The 26,635-nt window shown below is 40.6% G+C and overlaps 1 protein-coding gene across 1 annotated transcript in view; it reads right to left on the minus strand.

The window, feature by feature from the left end:
• Nucleotides 1–3,537: 3,537 nt before the first annotated feature.
• Nucleotides 3,538–26,635, minus strand: part of LOC115356462 (transcription initiation factor TFIID subunit 4) — a 111,752-nt gene continuing 88,654 nt past the window's right edge. The window contains exon 15 of the mRNA XM_030047635.1: nucleotides 3,538–5,754. Within this exon, the coding sequence (XP_029903495.1) occupies nucleotides 5,581–5,754 (174 nt within the window). The 3' untranslated portion in view covers nucleotides 3,538–5,580. The remainder of the gene's footprint in view (nucleotides 5,755–26,635) is intronic.

Here is a 26,635-nt window from a genome sequence, read left to right on the forward strand (position 1 = left end):
TTTTCACTCATTAGCTCTAAAACATATCTTGAACATGTGATTGGATTTGCTCACACAAGAGATATGTATTTATTCAGCAAAAGTTTAAGAAACTTCATAAATTTGAAATGACAAAATCAGAGTGAAATTGCACAAGCTCTAAGTGTATTGCAGTTTAGTTTGAGCTTGAATGTTAAAGGCTTGAGGACCAACACGGAAAGCTGTCGTTTACCAGTGTATCTCAGTGATCATCAAGAGATGTACTCTAAATGCTTGATAACGTTTCTTTGCACTTAAACATTTTCTACAGAGCTGCCTCCCCAGTACCCTCAAACCCAGAAACCAGTTTTTCTTCTCATGTTTTTGGAGGTTTAGGACATTTAAAAGATTTGATAAACATAAGGGGGCCCTGAAACTTCAAGCAAACTTTGGTGTTAAAGCAGACAAGGTGCCTATTTTGTTGATTGTGCAGCTCTTTTTACAGTTGTTTGGGTAAGGAAGCTAACTGTTGTAAAACTGTATTTGGGGTACCAAAACTTGTTGACCTAGTCACCTGCTCTTGACGTTTTGTTGAGAGTAGCTCATGGTACATTAAGACCAATTCTGGGACACATGGAGAAACGCTGGTTGCTTTCTCTGTTTGTTTCAATATTGTCACTTCTAAGCCTAGATTATTTCAGCGGGTCTTCACACGTCTGTGTGGTAGAACCCAAAGTGAACTGTACACCCAGCATCAGAGTGTTATTCATAAAGAGAGGAGTGGGCGGCATTTACTCTATCCCGCTCTCCTTCTTTTGGTCTTATTCTCAACATGTCTGGATCAAAGGCAGTAACAAGAAAGGCCAAGTTTTCATACTTTGTGTATGTAACTTAGAGATGCTGTTTCTTCCATGCCAAAAGACTGATCAAAAAAAAAAAAAAAAAAAAAAAAAAAGACAGAAACAAAGTCCATTCTGATCTCTGTGGGCACTGGCAGTTTGCTTAAGCGGGGTTTGTTTTTATTAACTAGCTGGAAATATATTCATTTAAAATGGGTGGTAGTTGTTCCAACTATGTTGTCCTAACATCTCCTCTCTCTGGATGGCCACTGATTAAACAAGGCCAAAGAGCGAATGAAGACGAAGTGTGGTCAGTCCTGGGGGTCTCTCTCACAATCAAGCCCCTCTTTGTTCTGACCTGCTAGTGGCCTGCGCCTTTGCATCCAGTCGCCTCAAAGGGAATGGTCAACCAGGCCTTTCATGTGCCGAGGGACGTTGGGCTTTTTCACAGCGCCTCCTCTCCCCTGCTTCCCGAGGCTCCCGGCTTCAGCGGTGGCAGCAGAGACTCGGGTTGTACCCCCCGCTGCTGTGTCATCCCCATGCCCTGCTGTTCAGAGCGCCCCGCTACCCTATGGCTCCCTGGACCGCACCACAGCAAGCAAAACAAGCCAATGAGGCAAAACTCAACAGCCAATCACCCCGAAACCAATGCACACCCCCCCCAAAACATGCAGCCAGGCCTCCTGACTCTGCTGCTGATCCCAAGTTAACCCCCGCCAGTCTTTGCTCAGTCTTTGTAAGAGTGTTTAACTCATCTGGGTCAGTCCTTAATGAGACAGGAGTGAGCAGGAGTGTTGACAGAGGGAATGCAGATATTCCTTAGACATGCACAGGTGTTGATATTGAAATGATACCGTGGATTTCAAGGGCCCAAGGGCCATGAAATTGAGTCAACACAGAAATAGCTGTGCAAACACCCAATATAGTTGAGAAAAAGCAACAAAACCAAAATTTCAAGTATGGTTTTTTACTGCAGCAGCATTGATAAACATATACAGGGTGCCTCTTATGACATAACATGCAAATGGCAAGTTAGCTATGTGGCACTGTACAAACTTGACACAACTGGCAACTTCATAGACATGCTCACACATGCCTACCTTTCAGATGAGTTACTGGTCAGTGGTCAGCCTGTTAACATGGCATCCAAACCACCTCTGAGGCGGGTCAGATGTACAGTTATTGTATATTGAATTATCAGGACTCTGGGTTTTACAGAACCCTTGTGTTATTAAGAGACCTCTTAGTCTTCTTTATGAAAAAGAATGAAAAGAATTCAAAGCATTACATTGTGTACATATGGATTAAAACATTTCAAAAGGGTATACTAAGGTGCAAATGTATATTATTTAAAGTGTTTAAAACAATTAGACTGTGGTATTAAAGGGCATGTGTTCATTTACAGTGTCTCCATTTGATTTTTCTTGCATATTTGCGATAATAAAAGGATGTACTGTATACCTGTTGTATGTCTCGTTTCTCTCATGTTGTCCTTTGTGTGAATTCTTTAATAGAGAAGAAAGGCAGGATTCAAAACTGTTGTACTTTTCTCCTTGGTTTGTGTTCTTACCAATGCTACCCTCTTGTACACAGTGATTTTCAGAACACAGCAGGGGGGCTATGTGCTTGGTGCGAGTACTGGTGATCTGGGAAATTATGCTTTTCTGTGACTGCACATGCTGTAAGTCATGCTGAACGGGAGAGCAGGCTAAATTGCTTGAATTTTTTAAAAAAAAGTCCAAGTGTAATTGTGGTAGTCGTCTATAGTCAAGATGACCTTAGCTGAACTCTCAGTGCCCTGTAATTGAGCTGATGAAACTGTTAAATCTTGCCAGCATACTGAAGCACATCTGGGCTCCCCACTCATTCTTGCAAGGGGGGGGAAGGTCGTCTGCAGGGCTAAATCCAGATCAGCAGTCTTAGGCTCCAGAGGGACTGAGGAATAGGCCAAGATCTTGAAAAAACCAATACGCTCCCAAACCCCAATATTTTGCACCGAGTTAAATGGTTTGGTCTTTTCAAAAACGCTGCTGCTTAATTAGCAGCAGAATCCTAAGGGGACTTTTCATAGTTGAGCAGTGGTGCTTAACTCAGTTTGTACTTAGCATGTGCAATGCTCGAAAATGGAAATTAAGCAGGCTTCATTAGTAGTTGATTTTGGTGGAACTGTCTTGCAAAAACATAACTGTTGATTTTTCTGGATAAGGGTGAGGAATGAACAGAGGAAATTATATTGCTCAGTTACAATGATTAAAAAAAGCTATTTTGCAGGAAAGCCTACACACCAGTGCTTTTAGACATATTAATATTCCCAAAAGCAACTCACGGTGCCTGTGTTGCCTACATTTGAATTACTTTTAGACTTAAATTAATAAATGATTATGGATGAGATCGGTGTCAGTTTAGTAAACAGCTTATTTATTCCTTTACAAAATAGGTACAAATACAGAAGTATTGTTTTTTTTTTTTCACACAAACAGGAAATTTTCAAGATATGTACAAGAGTTTACCAAAAATAAGGTAGTTCTAATAAACACATGGTTTTGTAAACAATATTTACAAATCATCCTTACATTGAAATGTTAATTTCTCCGCCTGTTTACATCAGTAATATTGTCCTAACATTTTGGCTAAAAAGCTGTAGTAGTAGAAATGTCTTCCTGTGAAACCACCAGAAACCATACAAATCATTATTAAAACTGTTTGATATCACCACAATAAATATTGTTGTGCTTTTTTTTTTAAACATGGTACTTTGAAATAAAATGAATTTGCCTGAAATGTGTTAAGCATAAATGCCAATCAGAAAAACAAAACAAAAAAGAAACAAAAAAAAAACAAAAACAAAAAACAAAAATATATTAATTGTTAAAAATAAGTCTTTTTGACAGCAATTGGCAATACTGTTTGATGATCAAAAGAGACAGACTCATCTTTGCTATAATACATTAGTGACAGCTTTCAGTTGTCAGGTAAAATAGATATAAAAAAAGTGCTGTCAAAAATTCATAATGCACAACAATTGTTTCAAATATTACCCATATTTAAATAAATTACAATACAACAAGACAAGCTGCATAGAGGCCAAGTTATTTAGTAGAGAAAACAAAAAAACAAACAAACAAAAACTCAAAACCAAACACAAAGGCCATTGAAAGGATTGGAAAAAGGCGATGACACCAACGCCTTGCAAATCTGCGCCGATGCAGGGTGACACCGAAGAAGACAGGCATTCAGTCCCATACCTCTCTACAAGCAGTGATACAGAGACAGAAACAAAACAGGGAAAAGAGGAAAGAAATTACACTGATTTTGGACTACAATCATACAACTGACTGCTTCCTCATACAACTGTCAACCTCCACAGCTGGCCTGCTTACCTTACAGGTGTGATATGTTAGTGTCTATTGGATCAAAACACAAGTGAAGCAGAGCGCCGCACAACAGACTGCTTCATAGATCACCCTCCTGGTTCATTGTTCAGTAAAGTGGGGTACCAGGGGTCTTGGTGGGGCTGCAGGGAGTCCCCCCAGTCAATTAAGAATACTTCATTTCACTTAAATTTCATTCATATGATTAAGGAATGTTTATTTTGATCAGGAGGTTTCACCCCACCTACAGTATGAATGATTCTGAACCAAAAATGACTGAACAATTAGATGGGGATCCCTCACAAAAAATCTTTAAAGAGGATTATGTTTTGGGGTCTGGTCCCTGACATCAAAATGACTGGAAAGCGGGTATGTGTGACACACAGCCTAAAAAAAATCAGATGGGCTTAAAAAAAAAAAAAAAAAAAAAAAAGTTCTGCTCATTTGTATGAAGAAAGAGCATAGTCAGTGTGAGTCTCGCTCTTTAGGGGTGACCAATCAGAATCAGACATATCTGATGAAAGTTGCCTTAGTGAGGATGTTTTTGTTTAATGGCCTTTGCAGGAGGTTCAGAGGGAGTCTGCCTTGCCTTAAAAATGTCTACATGTGAAGTGAATAAAATATCTCATTTTAACTAATTCGAAGCACATGATTTTACAAAATTTCAGGTCTCATAATATTGACACATGGGTTATCTTTTTCTTACAAAGCTTACATATGATAAAAATATAATACATGCTGTTTAAAAGAATTCAAAAACAACTATTTACACTCATAGTAAGGGAACTGGATGTGATGCTGTTATTTGGAATCTGAAATGTTTCAAAATTATGCTGCAGTATAGAAATCTGTGAAGTCTCTCATTTACTGAGTTTAGCTCAACTACATTCATTGAACTTTGTTCAACAAATAGCTTGTGGAGAACATCGTAGGCTGTATCGAGGTGTGAAGAGGAGTCTTGTTACCAAAACAATCCTCGCTTTCAGGTGGTTCATTCAAGCTACGGCCAAGAACGTCAAAATACACAGCTACCCAACAGACATGGAACGAGTACTGGGTCAAGTCCTTCGACACAAAAAACACACTGTTCCTTCGTTTAAGAAATCCCACTACAATACAAGGAATCTGGCATGGCCTTTAAATTGGATGATCTAACTACATATGCTTACCGTGAAGCTAAAACAGAGAAGACACGGAACAATACGTTTCTTTTTGTTTTTGAGTTTTCTCTCCTTCTTTCTTCTTATCAAAAGCTACATCAAACGTCACTACAGTACATATGAAGACACAGAGTTGAAACATTTGACCCGATCTGAAGGCACGTGACTGGGAAGGAGGAGGAAGAGGAGGAGAAGGAGGAGGAGGAAAAAAAAGGAAGAGGCGGCTGAGGTGGGCGCCGAGAGGGGCAGAAGCTACTTGAGCAGGGCACGGTAAAGGAGGAGGGAGTGGGCGGTCTCTCTCTCCTGCTCCATGTAGAAAATGAAGTCCCTGAGGTTGACGCGGGTGATGCGTTGCCGGGCGTACTGGCGTGACGAGGTGGACGGGGCAGAGGAGCTGGCCGGGGAGCTTGCCGTGCTGCCTGAAACCTGGAGACATATGTATGTGAGGGAAGGGGTTAAAAGGTGAGAAAGGGGAGATGAATACAACTTTTTACATATTTTATACATCACCATATCACAAAAAACCTGAAGGTTAAGCTTCGTATCAACATTCGTCACAATATGTGTAACGACAGTGGATCTACAGCAAAAATAAAAACCATGTGTACTGGGACCATGCAGATATTTTTTCTTTCTTTTCATTCTTTTTGTCCCATTTCAAAACTTTTCCACACACAAAAATGCAAAAAAAAAAAACTAACTACTTTTCCAGACCCATCTAGGGAACCCTACAAATGACCTGCCTAACAGGAGGGAAAATTCCAGCTGTGGGTTGGCAAGTGAATGCGGGACAGTGGCCACCAACACTGCTGCTGAAGTGACCATGAGCAAGGCACTGTTCACTGTCATCCTGGGGACTCTTGCTACACTCCAGATGTCTGTGTGGATTTAACTCTTGAGGAAAGCTTTGAAGCTTTGTGTGCATGTATGAAAGGATGAACACAGTTACTTTGCATAAATTGATTAAATTAATTAAATTAAATTAAATAATATTCTTTATTATACACTTTAGATAGTGTTGAGACTTCTTTGAGAGTTTGGTTTAGTCACCCCAATATGTCTTTACCTCACTCTTCAGCATAATCTTTAAACAGCAAGACAAAAACAAACAAAACAAAACAAAACAAAACAAAAACAAAAACAAAAACAAAAACTGAACTTTAAGATTTGTGAGTGAGGTGCAGAATCTCAGAAAAAATCTCAGTCTCAGTGTCCAAATTCAAGGGATAGTTCCCATTGTGAAATGTAACTGTTCAAAATAAACCAATTTAGTGTTTAAATTTAAATTTAATATTTCTCATTCACTTATTGAAGTTATCTCAGTTGCATGGCAAACACATAAACGGTTACCAACTGTAAGGAATGTGGTGGTCTCCACTTAAGCAAAAGAATCCCTCTTTTCCTACCATGAAACAATGAGATCAAAAAGATTTGCTAATTACATCCAGATCTTCAGGTGCAGTTAAGTGTGCAAAAAATTATTTTATAACATCTATACTGGCTGAGCATGAAGGCGAGGAAAACGGTGCTGACGTGCTCCAACTGCAAGGGAAACCATCATTTATATTTAAGTGTGTTTTATGGGTCTTTATATCGAAATGGATATGAGCAGATTTTCTCTCTAAATAAACAACGCTGCTGACATATATCTGAGCTGACGTTCCATTCTGAAATGGAGACCTTGCTGTTTGTATTCGATCCAGGAAAAATGAGAACGATAAAAAAAAAAAAAAATAGAGTGTATACAGAGGCTGATACAAATCACGAGATGCATTTATGTTTGGAAATGAGAAACACCGGGAAACAAATCCAGCGAATGGCCACTTGAACCCAGGCAGAGAGAAATAAGACAGACATTTCAGTCAGGAACACCCTCTCACAATTACATTGATTGCACCACTCTGTAAACACACAGTACAGACAGGCCCTAATTGCAAACATACGATGGGTATGAATTTACAAGAACAAACCAAAGTCCCTCCAGCACCCAACCCCCTCATACGCTTGGCTCTGTGTACACTGTATGATGGTGCCCCGTTTCAAATTTCCCCCAGTACACTCCCTAACCCCTGGATGCTGGATGAGTGAGGCCGGCCAGGTCTGTGTTCCAGCCAGCCTTCCTGTCCATATCCGGTCAGTGATGTTAACAGGGTGGGAAGGCCTCAGATTGTGGCGTACGTGGGTACAGCCGGCTTCTCGGCACCCTGGGGCACGGCAGGTCCTCACTTGGGGGGTGATGATGTGGGGCTGGCCTAATCAGGTCAATCACAGCTGACCACATGTGAAAGATGGGCCTGCCTGCTGCCATGCCAATTACTGCCACTCACATGCCAGCCCAGCACCAGGGCCACAGACTTCACCAATCAAAGCCATCCATCCACCTGGACGGATGGGCCACGGCTGCCGCGGGCAGTCGGTGCTGAGGTGGTACGGTGGCCACAGCGGCAGTAGCAGGGAGAAGGGATGGTGGGACATACAGGGAGACGGGCCGCTAGATCCGGACAACGCTGCCCCGATAGTCTACTGCGGCTCCCAGAAAGCCTCATTCCCTTCAGGGACAGGGGCAGCCTGGGTAAGTGATCCAAATATGGGGAGAAAGGTCAGTCTTCTGCTAGGAGGCCAAGCTGATTTCACAACGCAGCCTCCCTCTCCTCTCTGTGTCTTTATATGCCCTCCACATAAGGGATGCCAGCAACCCAAACACCAGTATGTTGTTGTCGGTATCTACGGAGACCTATCCCTCTCGCCAGTACACGTAGAGAATATATTGTGGGGGAGGGAGGGCGGTTGGGGAGGTGGGTAAACACCAACGCTAAACAAAGCAGATGGCTGAGTGTCAGTTAAAAAGCAAAGCAAGACATCGACGACCACGCTTTTCCTGTCGCCAGCAATTACACAGTAATTGTGTCTGAAATTCAATGAAAAACAAAATGGCAGGCTTTGTAAGGTCACAGTGGAAGAAAAGGAAAGAGTGAGAGGAAAAGCAGAGGAGAGCAGAGAGAGAGAGAGAGAGAGAGAGAGAGAAAGAGAGAGGGAGCAAAAATGAAAGTCTCAAAATCGGCTTTGCCAAGAAAGATCCATGAGGCAAAAAACAGCATCTGTCATTTTATCTGTGATGGGCGCTCGGAGGCATTATGTCATATGACATATCCATCGTACAGAATGCGCAGGGATACTTCGATACATCTCTTCAGACATTTGACTTGTTTGGAGCAGGGGACAAAAAGAAAAAAGAGAGAGAAAGGGAGCGATGGATAGAACCTGAGGAGAGGAGAGGAGAGGAGAGGAGAGGAAAGGAGAAGAGAGGAAGGAAGAGGAGAGGAAGTGAGAGAAGAGGAAGTGAGAGGAGAGGAGAGGAGAGGAGAGAAGAGGAGAGGAGAGGAGAGGAGAGGAGGCTTTAGAGGCTATTCTGTGATAAGGCCGAAACAGTGGTTCTTCTTCATCCCCATACTATTGACACAACAGCATACCAGTGGGCAAAAAAATGTTACACTGTTTGATCCCACTATAGTTTCCTACACACATGTACGTATACACACACAGGTAGTTTCTGCTTTGTGTAGCAGACAGTTACAAATTCAGTGTAGTATATTAAAAACAAACTGAACTACAGGAATGACCTCCTGTTTGGTAATTCAACAGGAAAAAGGCTCCTTGTCAATGAGACGTTTGTAGATAAACAAAAGGCAATGTTGATTACATTACACACCTATAAATCATAGTATGGAAATTTTACTACATGTGTGTAGCAATGCAGATGAAAACTTGTGTGCTTGAAAAATATAAAATATTATTTATGTTATGTGAGAGAAAAGAAGTGGATCCAAAATGGAACCCTGCAGAACTCCTTTTCCAGGATAAATGTCCACTGAGAATCTCTCTTCACCGTGCTGGCATCATTTTTCCTCAAATTTTGAAGAGAAGGACCTGCTGTTATGTATTCCTGCCAGCACTGGAAACCTTTTTTTTTTCATTTTTCTTTTTTTTAGCAATCAGAGTGCTGAGTGCTAGAAATTAAAAATATTTCCCCTTTTGGCAAAAGGGCACCATGCTTTAAATGGGTTTTCAATCGTCACTCTGCAATAACGAGCCACAGACAGCACTTTGCACAAGTGTATGTGTTTGCACAAGGATTTGTAGTTTTCTCTGTGACGCTGAGCAATGCTATAATGATCTGTCACAACTCAGAACAAGAAAAAAGCAACAGCACTCTGAGAATCTTCCGGGGTTTACAGGGAAACAAAAGACCTATAATACCAATAACATCGCATACAATCAACAATCCGATTCTACAGCAAATGTTCACAACCTCCAAGACAGATTAGTGGCATGAGGAGGTTATGATACTGCACTGTATCCTATTCAATGTAATTTACAGAGCAAAACATGGCTGCTACAGTCTGCTTCAAATTTATGAAAATCAATGTACATTATTGTATTTTACGTTGCTCTTAACTCACATACTCAAAAGATAGAGAGAAAATCTGTATTTTTTTATGGAAGGACAAAGTCAGCAGGTCACTCTTTCATGTTCCCAGCCCTCCAATAATCAACAATGTTCCCTCAACCTTGAGAGGACCAAAATTAATCCCCATTTTGCTAAATTTACTTTTGATTAATAATGTATGTTTTCTCCCTCTCTCTCTTTCACACTCTCTCACTCTCCCCCTTTCTCTGCTTTGACTCCCTGCTTCTAATTGTGTGGTGGCAGTGGGGATGCTGTAGGTGTGAGGAATTTACATGCAGCCCTTTATTGTTTTGGGGTGGGGGGGGTCTTTCTGCTGATCCGTGGCTTTGAACCCAGAGTGGCACCAGTGCCTTGATGCCGGAGCCAATATTGGATTTGGCCCAGGTCACACCTTAGGGCGGCGGGTTAATGGCCCACTTTGCCAGGCACACAGAGCCGCTTGGCCCTGCACAGACCAACCTGCTGTCTCAGCACTATACTCCTCACAGGAGAAGTTGCAGACAGGGTCTGCATAGAGAGAGAGTGCACGCAAGTGCATGCACGCCGGCACATGTGAAGGCACATATGCACACATACACACACAGACTCACACAGACTCACACACATAGACCACCCGCTAAAATACTGAGTTAGTTCTTCTTGCCAATATTAGGGAAAAACAGTGCTCAGCAGTCATGTTGAAGGATAAAGGCTAGCCCCTAGTTAGCTGAAGCAGAGATAAGCTGATCTGTATTAGTGTATTACTGTTTTGATGTAAAAAAAAAAAAAAATCTGCTGAAATTCTGACATTTTCACTCTTAGCAAAGAGGACAAACAGCACAACACAAACAGACTGTTGATGAACTAAACAATGAAATGAATCTTAACCAGGTGGAGTGCCTTAAAGTTAAAGCCAAGGTTTGAAATTACTCAGCCAAATGTTGGTGGGTGCTGTTATTTTGGCAGAGGTTTGTTACAACTGTCTGTTATACCTGACGCTTTGGCAGGTAGCCAACTGTGATCTGCAGGCTCTCTTCTATTCTAAGAACAGGGAAAGTGGCTGATGAATTTTTGAGATGTACCACAAAAAAGTTGCCATGACCAAAGCTTTTCCAATGTTAAAACAAAGGTTTAATAACAGCCAAATCCGGTGTGTGTGTGTGTGTGTGTGTTGCGTGTGTAGGGTGGGGGTGGGGGAGGTGAGTCAGTGTTGAGATCAAAAGGTAGTTAGCTGGTCCGTTTTAGAGGTTAATTGGTGGTTTTTGGATGCCTGATATGGGCTCCCTCTCTGAGATATTTCAGAAGATCCTCCCATCAGGAGTGGCTGACAAACTGGTATACACACAAGCTGAGTGAAGGACTGGCTGATTCACTGATTGACGAGCTAAAGGACAGATTGAAGGACTGATTGGTGGTTTGACTGACTGAAAAACTGACTGGCTGACTAAAGGCCTGACTGACTCACTGACTGGATGACTAATTTACTGACTGAGAGAATGACTGCCTGTTTGACTGACTATGAGCCAGGAAGCAAAGCTTTCCCACATGTTCTCCTCCACGCCGCATTTCAGTTGAGGAACGTTGCCTCGTCCCTTCACAGTGTTTACAGTGTGGAGCCCAGCCGTAGGAGTGAAGCCCTGCTCCTTCTCCACGCTCGGCCTGAAACGCCTCTCCTATGGCCGCCATTAATCAGCAACAGAGGCTCTCTCGCTCTCCTTCACTCTCCTTCTCTTGCCTCTCCTTTTTCTCTTTCCTCTACGCCCACAGACATGCTGGATGAGGCCATTTTGAAAGAGTTAACAGATGTCGGCTGATTTGCCCCAGGCTTTCTGACATCGCCCGAGTGATGTATTTGATGTGGAGTTTATTCAGCTCTAATAAACGTATAAAGAATTAGAATAATAATTCACAGATGTACATACGCAGATTATATGCCGGAGCCTCTCTTTGAAGCAGACAAGGCAGCCAAGATTAACAGAACCAGGGGAAAGGATGAAAAGGGTTTTCATTCAGTCCACCGATAATCAGAGGGGTCAGGGTGGACTAATACCACAGCTTTATGTTCATGCATTGACACAGACGGCCTTTGTTCATGTCACAGGTTCATTTTCTGTGGAAAGGCATAGACATGAGGCTGCCACTGTCACATTGCTATTTTAAAAAAGAAACACATTTGCTATATCTGGCTCTCCTCATCTCATACGTGCTTTTTTAATTTGTCATTTTGGGAACACAAAAAAAAAGAAAAACTGAAAGGGAGAGAAAAACAAAGGGAAGAGAGTTGGGTCTAGCATTCTGATCATGGTAAAAAAAAAAATGAGGGAATTACTTTCAAAACAAACAACTTCCATTTGGTTCACAACTAAAGAACAACAAATCTCAAAAATGGCCAGTTGCAGAGCATCTTAATACCCACATAAACCATAAAAACAGCTACACAGCTCCATGGCAATGCATAGCAACCGTGCAGAATTTCAGTCAAGGAGAAAGAAGGCAAAAAAACACCTTATTACTTCTAACTCCTGCAAGCCATTTTGGTCTCCAAAGGTTTTAGAGCGCCGCAGGCCATGTGTCTGCAGTGTTTCGGGAAATGACTTGCCTTCGCACGAACACTGCTATGTTCTGCAGCACTGCTGCCCCCAGCATCCCCGCTCAATTTCTGTTTAACCCCTTCCTGCCTTCCCTCACACTGACTCACTGCAACAGAGAGCTCACACCCAGCACAATGCTGTCACATTGTTCAGCCTCCTACAAACCAAGGCAAATCAGAGCAGCTTTTTCACGAGCTCACACATTAACTCCTCGTCTAATTTGGCTACTTAAGCATGTGATGGCTCTTAACAAACATGGCGCAGGAAAGGCGCAAGGTTATATGGGGCAGAGAAAGATGAGGGGAAAAAGCCCTTTCACCATTCCACTTGATCTACTACGATGTGCGACACAGTTTGCACACTTGAGTGTGTATCAACGGTGGATTAAATCTGCAAACTCGTTGACACAACACATAATTAAAACATCTTGCTCGAGGTCAGGAATTTTCTAATTAGTAGTGTACTGACAAAGCTGCAATTCCATCGCCTTGAGTTTCAACGTCCACAGGTTACTGCTAAGATGAAAGCTGACCCTGGAGCATTATTCTGCAGGGCTGCTCATACAGTTCCTCAGAAGACAGTCACAGGGTCACCAAGCTAAACAGTGTGCAGCACCCGGAACCTTCCTTCCAAACAAAGAACTTCAAACTTTCATGCCTGGAAACACAATCCTGGCTTTTTTTCTCTCTCTTTTCAACCTGAGAGAAACAAAAGATTGTGTGAAGGAAACCATAGGAAGAAACCATAACATTGTTTTTTAATCTGTTTAATTAAAATGCTCTAAGCCTGGCTAGTTGAATTACTTGCTAAATATGACAAAGGCTGCATTAGCTACATCTTTGCAGCTTAAGCTGGTAACAACATTTACAATTGTGGGCTAATAACATATGTTTGTTCATATATTGGTTATTATTGGCTATCAAATGAATAGAAAGTCATTTTGTCTGCAACCAGAAGAGCACAATTGCAGTACAGCAGTTAATATAATCAGTTTAAGAATCCAGATGATGTCTTTGTTGTTGTTGTGATTTATAAAGCATCTCTATTTGTCTGAAAATCATAAAACCACTTAATAGACTATAATGCAATGTGCGCAGTGCCTTTCCTCTTTGGTGTGACAGGCAGAAATTACTGAGAAACAACTAATAGCTTGCCTTTTAACCTGGACAATTATCACAGGCTAAGTATCTTTGGCGATTCATAAAGTATCAGAAGTAGAACTTTTTCACCATTAAATATTCAAGGCGTTTCATATATAAAATGAACCCAATTAGAGTTAAAATGGGAGAAGTGTAATGAGTCTCAAGTCAGAATGCTTGTCTTCAGAAATACTCGCTAATGAGCCCTTGTTGGTTTTGCACACTTTACTTTCAATGGTGTGGCACTGTCATTTCTGCCGGTTTTTAATTTTTAATTCAAGTTGAATGAGAGGGTGGTGACTGAGTTAATAATCAAGGCACCGGGGTGTTTTGCAGCCGATGGATAGCTGAGAGAAGTTGCCAAATGAGGCTTGTGGTCCGCCCTTTGATGTCTTTGCGAAACATTCCAAATAGGAACAACCAGTTAACAAAAGCCTATCAGTTCAGAGTGGTATCGAAAACATAAATCACCACACTAAGGGGAACACATCCTGCAAATGGCCTAATTAGGAAAAGGAGTAGGCTAGTAAAATTACTTTACACTGAATAAGATAGCGTCTCAGCAATAACAGACACTGACTTGAGAATGAGATGTGAGACCAAAACGTACAGTGATGGATCCCACCGCTCTGCCGACATCTACACTGAACTGTCAGTCTTCCCATAAATCCTCGTACAAGCAGTGACACATTTCACTTACAAGAAACAGAACGCACCAAGGGGCTAGATACGCAGATGGAGGAGATTAGAGAGCACATTTACTGCGGAGGTTCACACTATGAATTGGTGCTTGATCTCAAATTGACATAAATGGGGCCGTTTTTGACATCATTTAGCCATCACAGGCTCAGTTCCAGTGCCGCTGTCATGGGTCCCCATGCACCTGATGTGACGCCTGCAAAGTGTGAGAGGCAGAAAAACGGCTGTCTGAAGAGCAGGTCTGATTAAAATCCAGGCTCTTCTGGGGAAAGCGTAGGGCTTCATGTTTTATATAGATGGCCCAGAAAGAGGAACCAAAACTTCATTCGAGAATTTTTTTCTTCTTTGAAGAGAGAGGGTCTGTGAACATTTCTGACCCCCAGTGTCATGGATTTTCATTCAACAAACTGCCAGGGTGAGGAGAATCTAGGCTGCCTGATATTTTCAAGGCTACTCAGAAATAAATGTTTCCTTTACTGGATAAAATAATACTATACTAGACATTTTGATCTTGTGTTGATTCAGTAAGAATATACTAGTCGTCTGACTATACTACTACTACTATTACTAGTAGTACTAATAATAATGATAATAATGATAACAAAACAATAATGATAAAGATGATAAAAATTAAAACAATAATTATTCAAAAAAACACTACTGGACAGAAACCTACTGGCTCAATGCGGTACATTTGCGTCTGCAACAAAAGTAAAACGTGTTTCATTGTACTTATTGGGGCTCATTCGACATGCTCAATGCAGCTTTGCTGATTTTTTTTCCTGAAGGCCTTATTCCTCCCAACAGGTTACTGCTCCACAGACCCAGAAGGCTTCCTTCCTACCTGCACAGCAATTTGGCAACCTGCTGCATTATACCACATACAACAGCTTTGCTTGCTAGGCAGCTGTGTGTGTATGTGTGTGTACAAAGCTTATCTACATATTGACTTGGTTTAAATCCACACCCTTGTCTGCCATAATAATTATACATCTTGTAAAAGGAAGTGTCTGATTCTTCCTGCACCTGAGGCGGGCAGCTGCAGGAGTTGCCCACTGGCGCCCGCCAAACACACCTCCGGCGCTGCCTGGTATCCAAACAGCTTCAGCACACACCCACAGCCATTGTGTTGCACGGTGAAATGGCGGGCTCCTATTAGACTCCAAGTGAATGGCTTAATGTGCTTCTACATGTTGTGGAAACACGGCAGTTACGATAGATTGGACAGGTAATAAAGACAGTGGGGCCCTGTTTAACAGTTGTCAACCAGTTGGACCACACACACACACACACACACACACACACACACACACACACACACACAATCACAGTTGGTGTGTGGTGACACGGGCCGACCCAGGAGGTATGTTTACATCTTGTGGCTCTCTGTACGTTATTGTGAGTGTGTATATATAAAATCCGTCCAAAAGGCCAAGCAGGCCCTTTCAGCCAAACCACATCTATCGCTGTAAGCTGCCATGACATGTAATCGGCACACTGACGTGGGAGGCAGAGGCCAAATCTGGCTATTCACAACTCTCCCAAAGTTCTATCAGTGGCGGGCGTTCATTAGTCCAACAAATACATAATTTATGCAATCTAAAATATACATGTGATCATGAATCAAAACGGGAATGAGAGACACAGAAACATTGAAGTTCTCTGGTGATGCCAATTCTTTGTTTCAGGAAAAGCGATTAGAGGTCAAATCTTGGGCAGCTGCCCTGCCTAACCATGGCCGACCACAGCATCGTTGTTCTGCTGCTAAGAGCACAACAGGCCAAACCACAGCCAGGCCTGGTAACACTCCATTTGAAATAGCAGCAATCTGTGCATCTATTCAAATTCTTTTGCACTGCACTGCCGTTTTTCACAGGAAAATGCTTCGGTTTTTACCCATATTGGATTGAAGTGCTTTCATGAAACTGTTACACACATGTATAACTAAACTGGTGCTAACCCTAAAGTACAGTAAGATATGTTGATGTATTTAAACAGACTTATATATTTATGCCTGAATATATCTATTATCTATATCTATATCTATATCTATCTATCTATCTATCTATCTATCTATCTATCTATCTATCTATCCATCTATCTATCTATCTATCTACATAAAAGACAGATGGGGCACATTCAGGCAACTTGGTAGACAATAGGTTAGACTTTATGCTAACTGACACCAACAGCACGCCACTAGGAGCAGAAAGCACACTACTTCTGAGCGACACAAATAGGATAGCACATAGAACAGCATCAGAGCCAATACTCTTTTTTTTCCCCTCTCTCCATTCAGGACAGATAATATTCATGTACATGGTGATGTCTGAATTCTGCTGAGATTATTTGTCAAAAACGTCTGAATTTCACAGTTAATTGGGCTTCCTAATTAGTACAGGATGTCTAATTCCCATTGCAGTCAGTGTGCTAAATGGTAAAGCTTTAGCAAGCGGATGCCATTCCTTTTAGTTGAGCAGAGAGACTCCCTGCACATGCCCAGCTACACTGTACATTACACACTCAATGATCGATTCTAAATCTTAATTAGGGAAACGACAAACAAGCAAGGGGACTTAATGAACTGTGTACCTTGTCAAACAGCTGGCTGAATATATTTATTGAGATCTATGTTAAATTTAATGATTTGGGCAATTAACTGTAGACCCCTCTGTAATCTCTGAGGGACAAAGAGGGGCCAGGGAGGCAAGCACTGGGGCCACAGACCTAATGAAAAGCAGCTGACAAATATTTGTCGCCCCCAGAGTGCTAAAACCGGCATCAGTGGCTTAGAAGACCTTGTGTTCAGAAATAAAGATGTCATACAAGGCTCACTCCCCTGTGTGGTTCAATTCCAGTCATTTGTGCTCCTGGTTAACACAGCTCTGATGCTCTAATAAGATATGTTTCAAGCACTCTCTGGTTTGCTGGGGCTCCATCCCCCTTTAATGATCTGAGATGTTCTGCGAAAACAATACTGAACCATAACAAAGGGTATCTGAAACCGAGCACAGTCTTTATTATTAGTGCCGTCTTTTTCATGGCCATCCATTTCTAACTTTTTTTTTTTTCTAAATTGGTCAAATGGAAAGCAGTGAAAAGCGAGAAAAAAAAATTAAGCTGAGCCGAAAAGTGCGACTTGGATTTAATATTTTATAATTGCCAAGGGACATTCTAAGATCAATGAATTTTTGCCCGGGACGCACATCAGAAAGAGATGTACTTCAGTCTTTTTAGGGAACATTGGTCTATTTAATTCCAGTGTCTGATGCATGTGAAATATGCCTTCCATGGCCTCCTTCTTCTTCCCCGGGCGCTGCTGCAGGCAGACATTACCACTTTTAATGGGCCGCCATGAGAACAGGCAAGTCAGCCAATAACCCATCCTCACTAATGGATCGCCTTGTTTGTTCTCTTGCACCATTTTCTGAAGCTAATTTTAGATGTTCTGTGTTTTTACTTAAAAAAAGACTAAACAGAGGACACTGCATCACAACCATGTATAATATGTGTTAAAACAAAACAATACAAAAAATGGTCCTTACAATGAGGACAGAATAAGCATCATAGCACTTGAGCTATCTATTTACATGGACCATCACTACTAAGTGAAGAAGCCGGTGGTTGGTCCAGGTTAAGAGGGGGGGCTGTAGTGTAATTGGAAGACAACACAGGGTTTCTCCCAGTGGGAGGTTACAGAGAAAAAGGCACTTCTGGGGCACGTAGTAAAAAGGTTAGAGAGTGGAATTATGGCCATAGTTAACAGCAGTTCTCTGAAGGGGGTGGGAATGATTACCAGACTGGCTGATTTATCACCGGCTGCTGTACTACTGAACAATAAAAAAAATACTCATCAGTTAATCTGAACTTCAACTCAAAACAGTGTTGGCAGACAGCAAAACACTAACTACCCAGGGCTCATCAAAACAAATATAAATTTGCAATTCGCATTTTGGAGATAAAATTATGTCAACCGCTGTTTGCACAATCACTTCATATTTTTGATTAACACAGTAAATTAATGTCAAATACCACTTGAACTAATAGTTTTTCTATCATACATGACCAATCAAGGGACACTGGAATATTCATTACATTTCTTGTATGGGTGCTGTTGCTACTTTGACCGTTGCCCTACTATTTATTTATTTATTTAACTTCTTTTGCATTAAAGTACCTGATCAAACAATTTAAGCTTATTCTGTTGTTTGCACTGTATAGCCATAGGACTTAATATAAAAACGTATCTACCCAAGTCTTAAAGATAGAAACAGATAAGTTAGCTGAATGCATAATGATATAAAGAAATATAAAGAAATACCAAATTATTACCGGTAAACTATATTAATTTAATAATTAAGTTAAAAGTAATAAGTAAGAAACTATTGGGATTAAAAATCTGTTGGGACTTATTTCACCAGAAACCAGACTGAAAAGGGTGTTTTTTTTTTGTTTTTTTTTTTGTTTTTTTTTTATGTATTTCAGTCCTAGCTCTTCTGAATGAACCAAATAACCTTGGTTTAGAAAGGGTACACAGCTGCCTAAACATGTCTGCTGACACAACTGATGACTTCGGTGCATTTTTTTTTTTTTTTTTCAATCAAAACCTGTGTGTCATGTCCTCGCAGCATGTACACCAGCATTCACAAGTATCACACAGGGTGATGTATAACATTTTTAAATTGCTTGAAATTTTATGTTTGTACATCCACTGGGAGTTCACATATTGTCATATTTGTTGTGAAGATTAACCCTCAGCTGTGGCATGATATGGCCCAGCTGAGAGCTCCCCAGCCATTATCAATATTTATCACACTGAACACTAGCCTGTACGTTTAGATCCAGTGAAGAAGTTAATCCACTAACTGAAGGGCCCTTGTTTTTTATTTTTATGGTGCTGACACCTTTGATGATGCTTTTTTTGCGCTGTATTTTTTTTTCTCAGAGATCACTTAGAAATCCAACTGTAGTGTGATGTCTTCCTATTTAGATTTCTGGTTGATGAACTTTAAGATGCTGAAGGAATATGTTCAACCATGGTGGCTTCTGCTGCTCATGCTAATTGCCCATTTCTTCCTGTATTTGTTCCAAACAAGCCTGTATTGCTTCCTCTGCTAAAACGCATCACTTCCTGTGTGCCAGGGGAGTTTTCTATCACAGAGAAGTTGTGGCAAAATTTGTACCCCCTAAGGAAATTACTGTGGGCAAATGCACTTGACAAATGATGACAAGACTAATGTATAACCTCACAGCTTCCTTTCAAAATCAATGGACATTTGTTGTTTGAGATAATAAGATTACCAAAGAACGCTATTTCCATTCATTATGACGCAGCTACTTGGGTTTCTTTTGGGATAGTATTTTCAGCCCTCGTAATCCTGTGAGATGTTTTTAGGACAATGATTGAGAATACCACTACAGGAAAATAATCCACAAAAACTGAAACAATCTTACTTTCTTCCTTGACTTGAAACCAAGAAGAAGACACACTACTGGGGAAAACATATCTGTCTGGAAACAGATGTATGAGAGACACCTGGAAACAGCAACCAGACACCAGAGGCTGTGCTCATAAAATTCACCACCAGGGTTGGTTTTACCGATTGGTCTTTTTTTGACTTTACCACATTCTTCCTTTGCATGTCCCATATGCGATTCATAAAGCACAATGCTGCGCAAAACAATACCACTACCTTTTTTCAGGAGGTAAATTTCACTCTAAAAGTCCCTGTGTCAAGTGCCTGTGCAAGTTATCAATAAATGAAAAATGCCCACTACATTAATGACTCGATTGATGTAAGAGGTACACTCTGATCTGTTTGAATGAGGCAAACGCTGCAACAGTGGGTTGCTTGATAATGACAACAGATTACCAAGACATTTTCCAAAGGGGATGCACAATTAGGTGGATTTTGTGTGCTTTGTCTTTATTTATGTAAATGCACTTGTTTACTAATGTTTTTTTTTTACATTTTTTTTATGCATTAATGTGTTTTACCTATTTTACTCCTGTATTTCAGTGCATGAAAATGTGCTTTAGGCTCTATTATCCTAAAGGTGCCTTGCCTTGGTGAGATCAGAAAAGATTTTGACGAAGTACAGACACAATTTTGCATCTTGCCACCGATTTTTACAGTCTACAGCAGTTGTTAGAGCTGCAAACTGTGCTGACATGTTAAGAAATTTGTTACACAATTTTTCCCCGATGTTTTGTGCAGCTGCACATGCACCAAATAATTTATTTTTTGCTAACAATATGAGGGAAGTCCACAGCCAAAATTTAGTTTTTTCTTTGTCTTGAGGTCATGTCCATCTTGTTTGTCATGAGCACAAAAGGTGTAGTTAGCGTGGCTGTTAAATACGGAGCACCTCATTAGCATCTTGATTTTCATGGGCTCTCCACTGGGATACACCACCATGGTAATGCAATACCGGAGCACTAATTATTCCAATGTTAACTTAATGAATAAACTCAGATTACCATGCCAGAGATTTAGTGTGCCACTGTGTTGTCATGAGTTTTATTAATCTCAGGTGTTTAGTTCAAAAATTATAAGAGCTTTCATTAACTGATTATATGTTAAATCACTGCTATATTACATCAGTTGGCAGTATAGTAGTAGCAAAATGTGAATTCATTTATTTGAAAATATCACAGATAATTACTTGAATACAAAATTGGAATGCAGCCAGGTTAGGTTACAACAGAAACCTCGAGAAAATCGCTCCAAAAGGTATTCAAGCTTTCGGTTCACTGAATATTCTACTGAGCTTTTTGCCAAAAGTTGATAACAGGACCCAAATAGGAACTACAGATGTGGGGTGGACTCTGCCTCAGTGTGAACATGAGGATGTTCATTTATGGATGTTATTTGAGAACAGTTTGTAAGGTCTTTAAGAATATATAACTTGTCATCCTTTCACCATAAAGCAGTATCCTGAAATACGAGGGCCTAATTTCTATTGAACTTCCTGAGTTTAAGTCTTCCAAGACATTAGTAAAGACAAACAACTTTATTAGGGTAAATACATATATTAATACAAAAATCCCATTATGGCATAGAAAAAATGGGCTAATATGAACTACAAGAGATAAGGTATTATGCAGTACAGTGGTATAGGAGGTGGAACTGAGGTTGCACAGAGGTTGTAAGGAAAGCGCTCCATTATTTAGTGGTGTCTACAGATTTGAGGCAAGATCTGCTACTTACAGGATGCATACTGTACACCTCCACAAGGAAAACTCCTGATTCAGATCCTGGGAAACTCAAACCGCTGTTTATGTTGGCATTTCTGCCATCTTGTTCTAGTATTTTGCCTACTCCATACATATTACCACCTCTCCTCTGCCCTCCTCGGCATTCTTCTGCCCCCCTGCCAGCTCCTAATGAAAGATCTTTTCCAGCTTTTTCTCCTTTCTTTCCCCAGGCTCCAACCTTTACAGCTGACAATGGAGCTGCCAAAAAAAAATTATACTGTCAAAGGAAAACAAACTTTAATAAACAGTGACAAGAAAACTCGGTTCTCATTGGTAATGCTGTGGTGCTAAACTGCACAAACCAATCAGGGTTAATTCTAACAGCGTCGTAGGAGGTCCTATAAATAACGACAGTAAGCCACAGAAAGACACAGGAGTTTCTTAAGTGAGCCATAAGAGAGAGAACTGTTTGGGCTCTCCAGGGTCCCATCATGTAAGTTTCAGAGGCTTCATGCCGACTTCATTAGCAGCACCAGCGCTCTAAAACTCTCAATTCATTTGATAACATTATCACATGTTAAGACTAAGAATTTAAAGGCCCAGAGCTTACAGCTCCTCCAGGATGGGGGAAGACAGGCAGGCGCAGAATGGGGAAGCAGTGACTGAGGCATTTTCTCTGCATATCCCTATGAGTGGTGAAGGCGTAGGATGAGGAGAGTGGGTTTGTACAGCGCACTACAGCACAGCACGGGGCCTAGGTTGTTAGGCTGTCCCCACGTCCCTGGCCAGCAGGCTAGCTAGAGAGCCAGCCATTATCGCCCTGTCTCCATAGCAGCGAGGTGGAAGGGAAAAAAAGCAGCAAATTTCATTCTTCTGAAATTTAATTATATCAAGATTAACAAGGGAGGTAATTAATTTCTTTAAGATGGATATCTTTTAAGTGCCTGGGGCTCAACTTTGTTGTCAAAACTGTATATTTAACCATTATTTCAGGGCAAAGTTTTAAAGGCAGAAACGAGGGGGATCACTACTTTGCCATGAATATGAATATATAGGAGGCTCTTATCTTAATGATTTTTTTACAGTATTAACACAAATGCACACATTTATGTACATATATAAATGTAAAATCTATTTATGAATTTTTAGAAAAGGCGACTATCAACTACATTCAGAGGATTTTTCTTTATTTATAATAATGAGGCATGAAAAAATAATTTAACAGATATTTTTCAGCTCGCGTTCTCTTGGCTTGGCCAAGCAGTGATCTTTCAACACAGACAAAACTAAAGCTTTGTCTAAATATCCAAAACTTCACAGTCAAAGCTAAAAGTAGAAACAGTGGACCACAGTCTGGACCTCCAGGACCACACTTCCCCTCAGAGATGACTGAGACATTAACCCAGATCTTCAACACAAACACACACACTGCAATAGCCACACAGGCCTTCTAGGAGGGTAGAAGCTGGCATAGTGTTCTCACATGAGAGTAAAATGTCATTTTCAAAGTATTCTCCATAAACACAGGTTTCTTAATCTGCAAGATGAACCCTAAATGGTTGCAGCCCTCTCTGAAAGGTCCATATTTGACCAGGAGTGTAAGATACTCGATTCCTCATTTGGCTACTTGACTGAGAAGATTCAGAACCTACCACACCTACCACAGAAAAAAAATATTTATGGAAACTGACCATTTCAATGATATAAATGTTTCCTAGTTTTCGGTTTTAGGCTGAGATATAAATATGTTGGTATTGTTTCCACTATAGAGGTTGAGGTTTAATATAATGAAGCAGATCACTTGGCTTATCCGGACAAAGTGCAAACACAGGTTCACTCGCTAAATACTACACATTCACTATGATTGCTCACAGACATAATAAAACCTTTACGGATCAATGATAATATGGAAAAAGAGGTGGATTTTAATCTTTTTTTTTCTCTATTTGGTCTTGCCTCTGACTGATACTGTCCCAGCCTAAAGGCACAGGATTCCTGTCTCCTCTCTATCACTGAAACTTTTTTTTTTTTTTTTTATTGTGGTCATATTTCTTATTTCTTGGGTTCTATTTCTTAGAAACCTTAGGAAGTGTGACTCACTAGAAACTTTAACCTAAATGACCTATGTGGTGGTGAGCGGACTGTGCATGCTTGTGTGTGTGTGTGTGTGTGTGTGAGAGAGAGAGAGAGAGAAAGAGAGAGAGAGAGAGAGAGCGAGAGAGAGAGAGAGAGAGAGCAAGAGACAGAGAGAGATAGAATGACAAAGAGAAAAAGAGAGACAAAGGCTGTCAGAAAGACAGAAAAAGAGAATGGCAGTGAGAAAAATAGAGAGAACAAGGTCAGTGAGGTTACGAAAGAACAGAGTAGTCAGGCCGGGGTCCCAGAGCAGTGAGCATCATGCGGAAGCCACAGGAGATGAGCAGGGCCCCTGCGGCCACACACTATCACAAACTACAATTACCAATTACCTCAATTTAGAATGACAGCCTACAGAGGAACTTAAGGTACTGCCATCAACAAGGGGCAAGGCTATACCTGAATGCCCATTTGGTTTCTTAAAGATTTTTTCATTTTTTCTTGTGTCAGTATCATTATGTTGCTCTAAAATAATGCACCTACCATGAAGTGCTAAGCAGTAAAGGTTAAATGATTTCAAATATGGTTATAAGGGCAGTGCACTGACCAAATGGAATGCATCAACATGCCTTAAGAATAGGCTGAATGCATTTTGGTGATGATATGGTGGTGATGCTGGTGATGCTGAAAAGAGAAAAAGTACAGCTAGTACTGACTTGGTTAATTCAGCAACCCTTCTGCTGAATGGGGTAGGGTGGGGTCAGGGGTCAACTCTATTCCTTCCTCTATCTAAATGCTTTCTCAGCAATCATATTTGAAAGACCAACATGGTTCTTGACTTCTCCTGGAAATCTTATTTGATTGAATAAAGCCCCTGGTGCTAATAGAGGATAATGTCCAACATCAAATCGGCGGTGTTTGCCGAAATGAGGATGTTATGCAATATATAGTGAGAAAGCTGGCAGCAGTGGGGATCCAACACATAACGGGACAGGACCACGAAAAACTGAAAAAACTGAGATCTCTGTACAAGGGGCAGTTAAAGCACACAACGCACAAAGTAGTGTCCAAAGGAGAAAAAAAATCCGGTAGTACGTAGTTCTGCAGTAGTTAGTCAGTAGCTGGGTGTGCAGACTTTAACCACTTGCTTCCTACTTCCCACTTGCTTGCATGGACGGGACAAGACTGCAGGGCTATCGGCACAACAGTGGAAATGAGAATGTTTTTTTCTCGTGGCTTGAGGCTGCAGGCCATCGACACCATCTGGCTCCAAGATAGCCCTAGCTTGCAGTGGTACGAAAGTGGAAAGACGGGTAATGAACTATAACCTAATCTAGTCTATCTAACTATCAGTCCATCTATCCATCCATCCATCCATCCACCCATTCATTTTGGAGGTCTAGTCAGTTCCATAAATGCAAAGAATCCAAGCCAGCGATGTTGATCTATGTTGACCGGTACCATGTGTTCAAAATCTATCATACAATGCATGGCTTCAGCTCCATTGTTCAAGAGATACTTCACTGATATATGAAGACTCAAATACAAATGTGCAATGTGTCTTAGAGTGGTATATCACACACATGAACTAACTGGTTACGTGGACAGGATGGTGCAACAAATGGGATCTTCTTGAAGACACAAGCTGAAGTTAATTTTGATTGCACAACCCTTAGAGATTCTGACTTCAATGGTAAATAAACTGTAACTTTCTTAATCCTTCATAACTCAAAATAAAGTTCATTTAAGTAGCCAAAGTAAAAAAATACTCTGCTAAAACTGGAACTGTCTGCACATCACATGAAAATAACAGGAATTAACACTGACCGTGAAATGTGGTAAATCAGACACATTCAAATCACGTCTCGAGAACCTGTCTTGTATGTTGCCATGGATCTTCAGTGGAAAAAAAGTTTTTCTTGTTTTTTTATGGTAAGAGTTTAAAACTCTGCATGTTGAAAACAGATAAGAATTTGATCTTATTTGCAGTTTTGATATTATAGTTTTGGAATTTTACTGCTTCCTTGTCAAAGTGATATACTGTATCAAGTGAAATTTGCTGTGCTGGTTGATCTCATTATAGCTATCAAGTGTTATTGATAAAATAACTGCAAAACATTTGTTAACAACATAGCAGCTTGGCAGTTTAAATTGCTGGATTTGTTACACAGGAAATGGAAAACCCAGGGGGTAAAAGGCTGGATACACAAAAAATATGCAGATAACACTAAAAAAAAAAAACTAATTAGCAACCCTCTGCTGGGTCACAACACCATTTTGATTGTAACAAGCAAGTCAACATGATGGCCTTTTTGGCTTTAACAGATATCCTGATATCTTGTGATAATTCAAGCAATCTGTCTATGCTGGGCATGTGCTACTGTGACCCAGCACTTAAAATATAACAAATATAAGCACTTGTTTCACAGCTTCAAAACACATGTAAACCCCATGTCAGTACTTGCATCATCAGACCATGCTGAATTTAATATGCAGTTTAAATATGCACAGTTGCTACACTGATTTAAAATAGTTTTAAAGCATTCTGTGTCAAAGAAAATTTAAACGTGTCAAATATATGCTGTGTTTTGTTCACACCTTGATTTCAGTATACCTCATATGGGTTCAGATGAGATTAGAAGGTGCTGATATTCTATATATGGCATATAAGATCTGTGTATATGAAACGGAGTATATAGAAAAATAGTTATTTCTGATAATCCAAGTGAACAAATACATTTTAATGCTCATGCTAATTCTATGGCTGCATTTAAATGTTTTAACCCAAAGTCCATGGTGTAATAACCATTGCTCAGTACCATCATGCTGTGTGCAGGGGAAGGGAAAGTTGGCAAAGTGCACTGTGTTACAGCTCTAAGAACGCATGGCATTGGGCCAAGGAGCCCCTGTAACCATTCTGAAGACTTGACTCTGTCTTCTTTGTGTCCTCACTGGAAATACAGAATTGCCTTGAGACGTAAAGTCAAACTAATACTACAATCTTCTTGACATTACGCAACCAATAGCAGCTTCTCCGTGCCCTCGTTAATCAAATTTATGTAGTATATAGAGAGAGAACCCACACAGGAATCCTCATGGTTCATTACAGCCTGATATAAGTCATGTATAAATCGCTGGACTGGAGTTCACATTCTAA

Source organism: Myripristis murdjan, chromosome 3 (assembly GCF_902150065.1).
Source record: "Myripristis murdjan chromosome 3, fMyrMur1.1, whole genome shotgun sequence".
NCBI classification, from domain to species: Eukaryota; Metazoa; Chordata; class Actinopteri; order Holocentriformes; family Holocentridae; genus Myripristis; species Myripristis murdjan.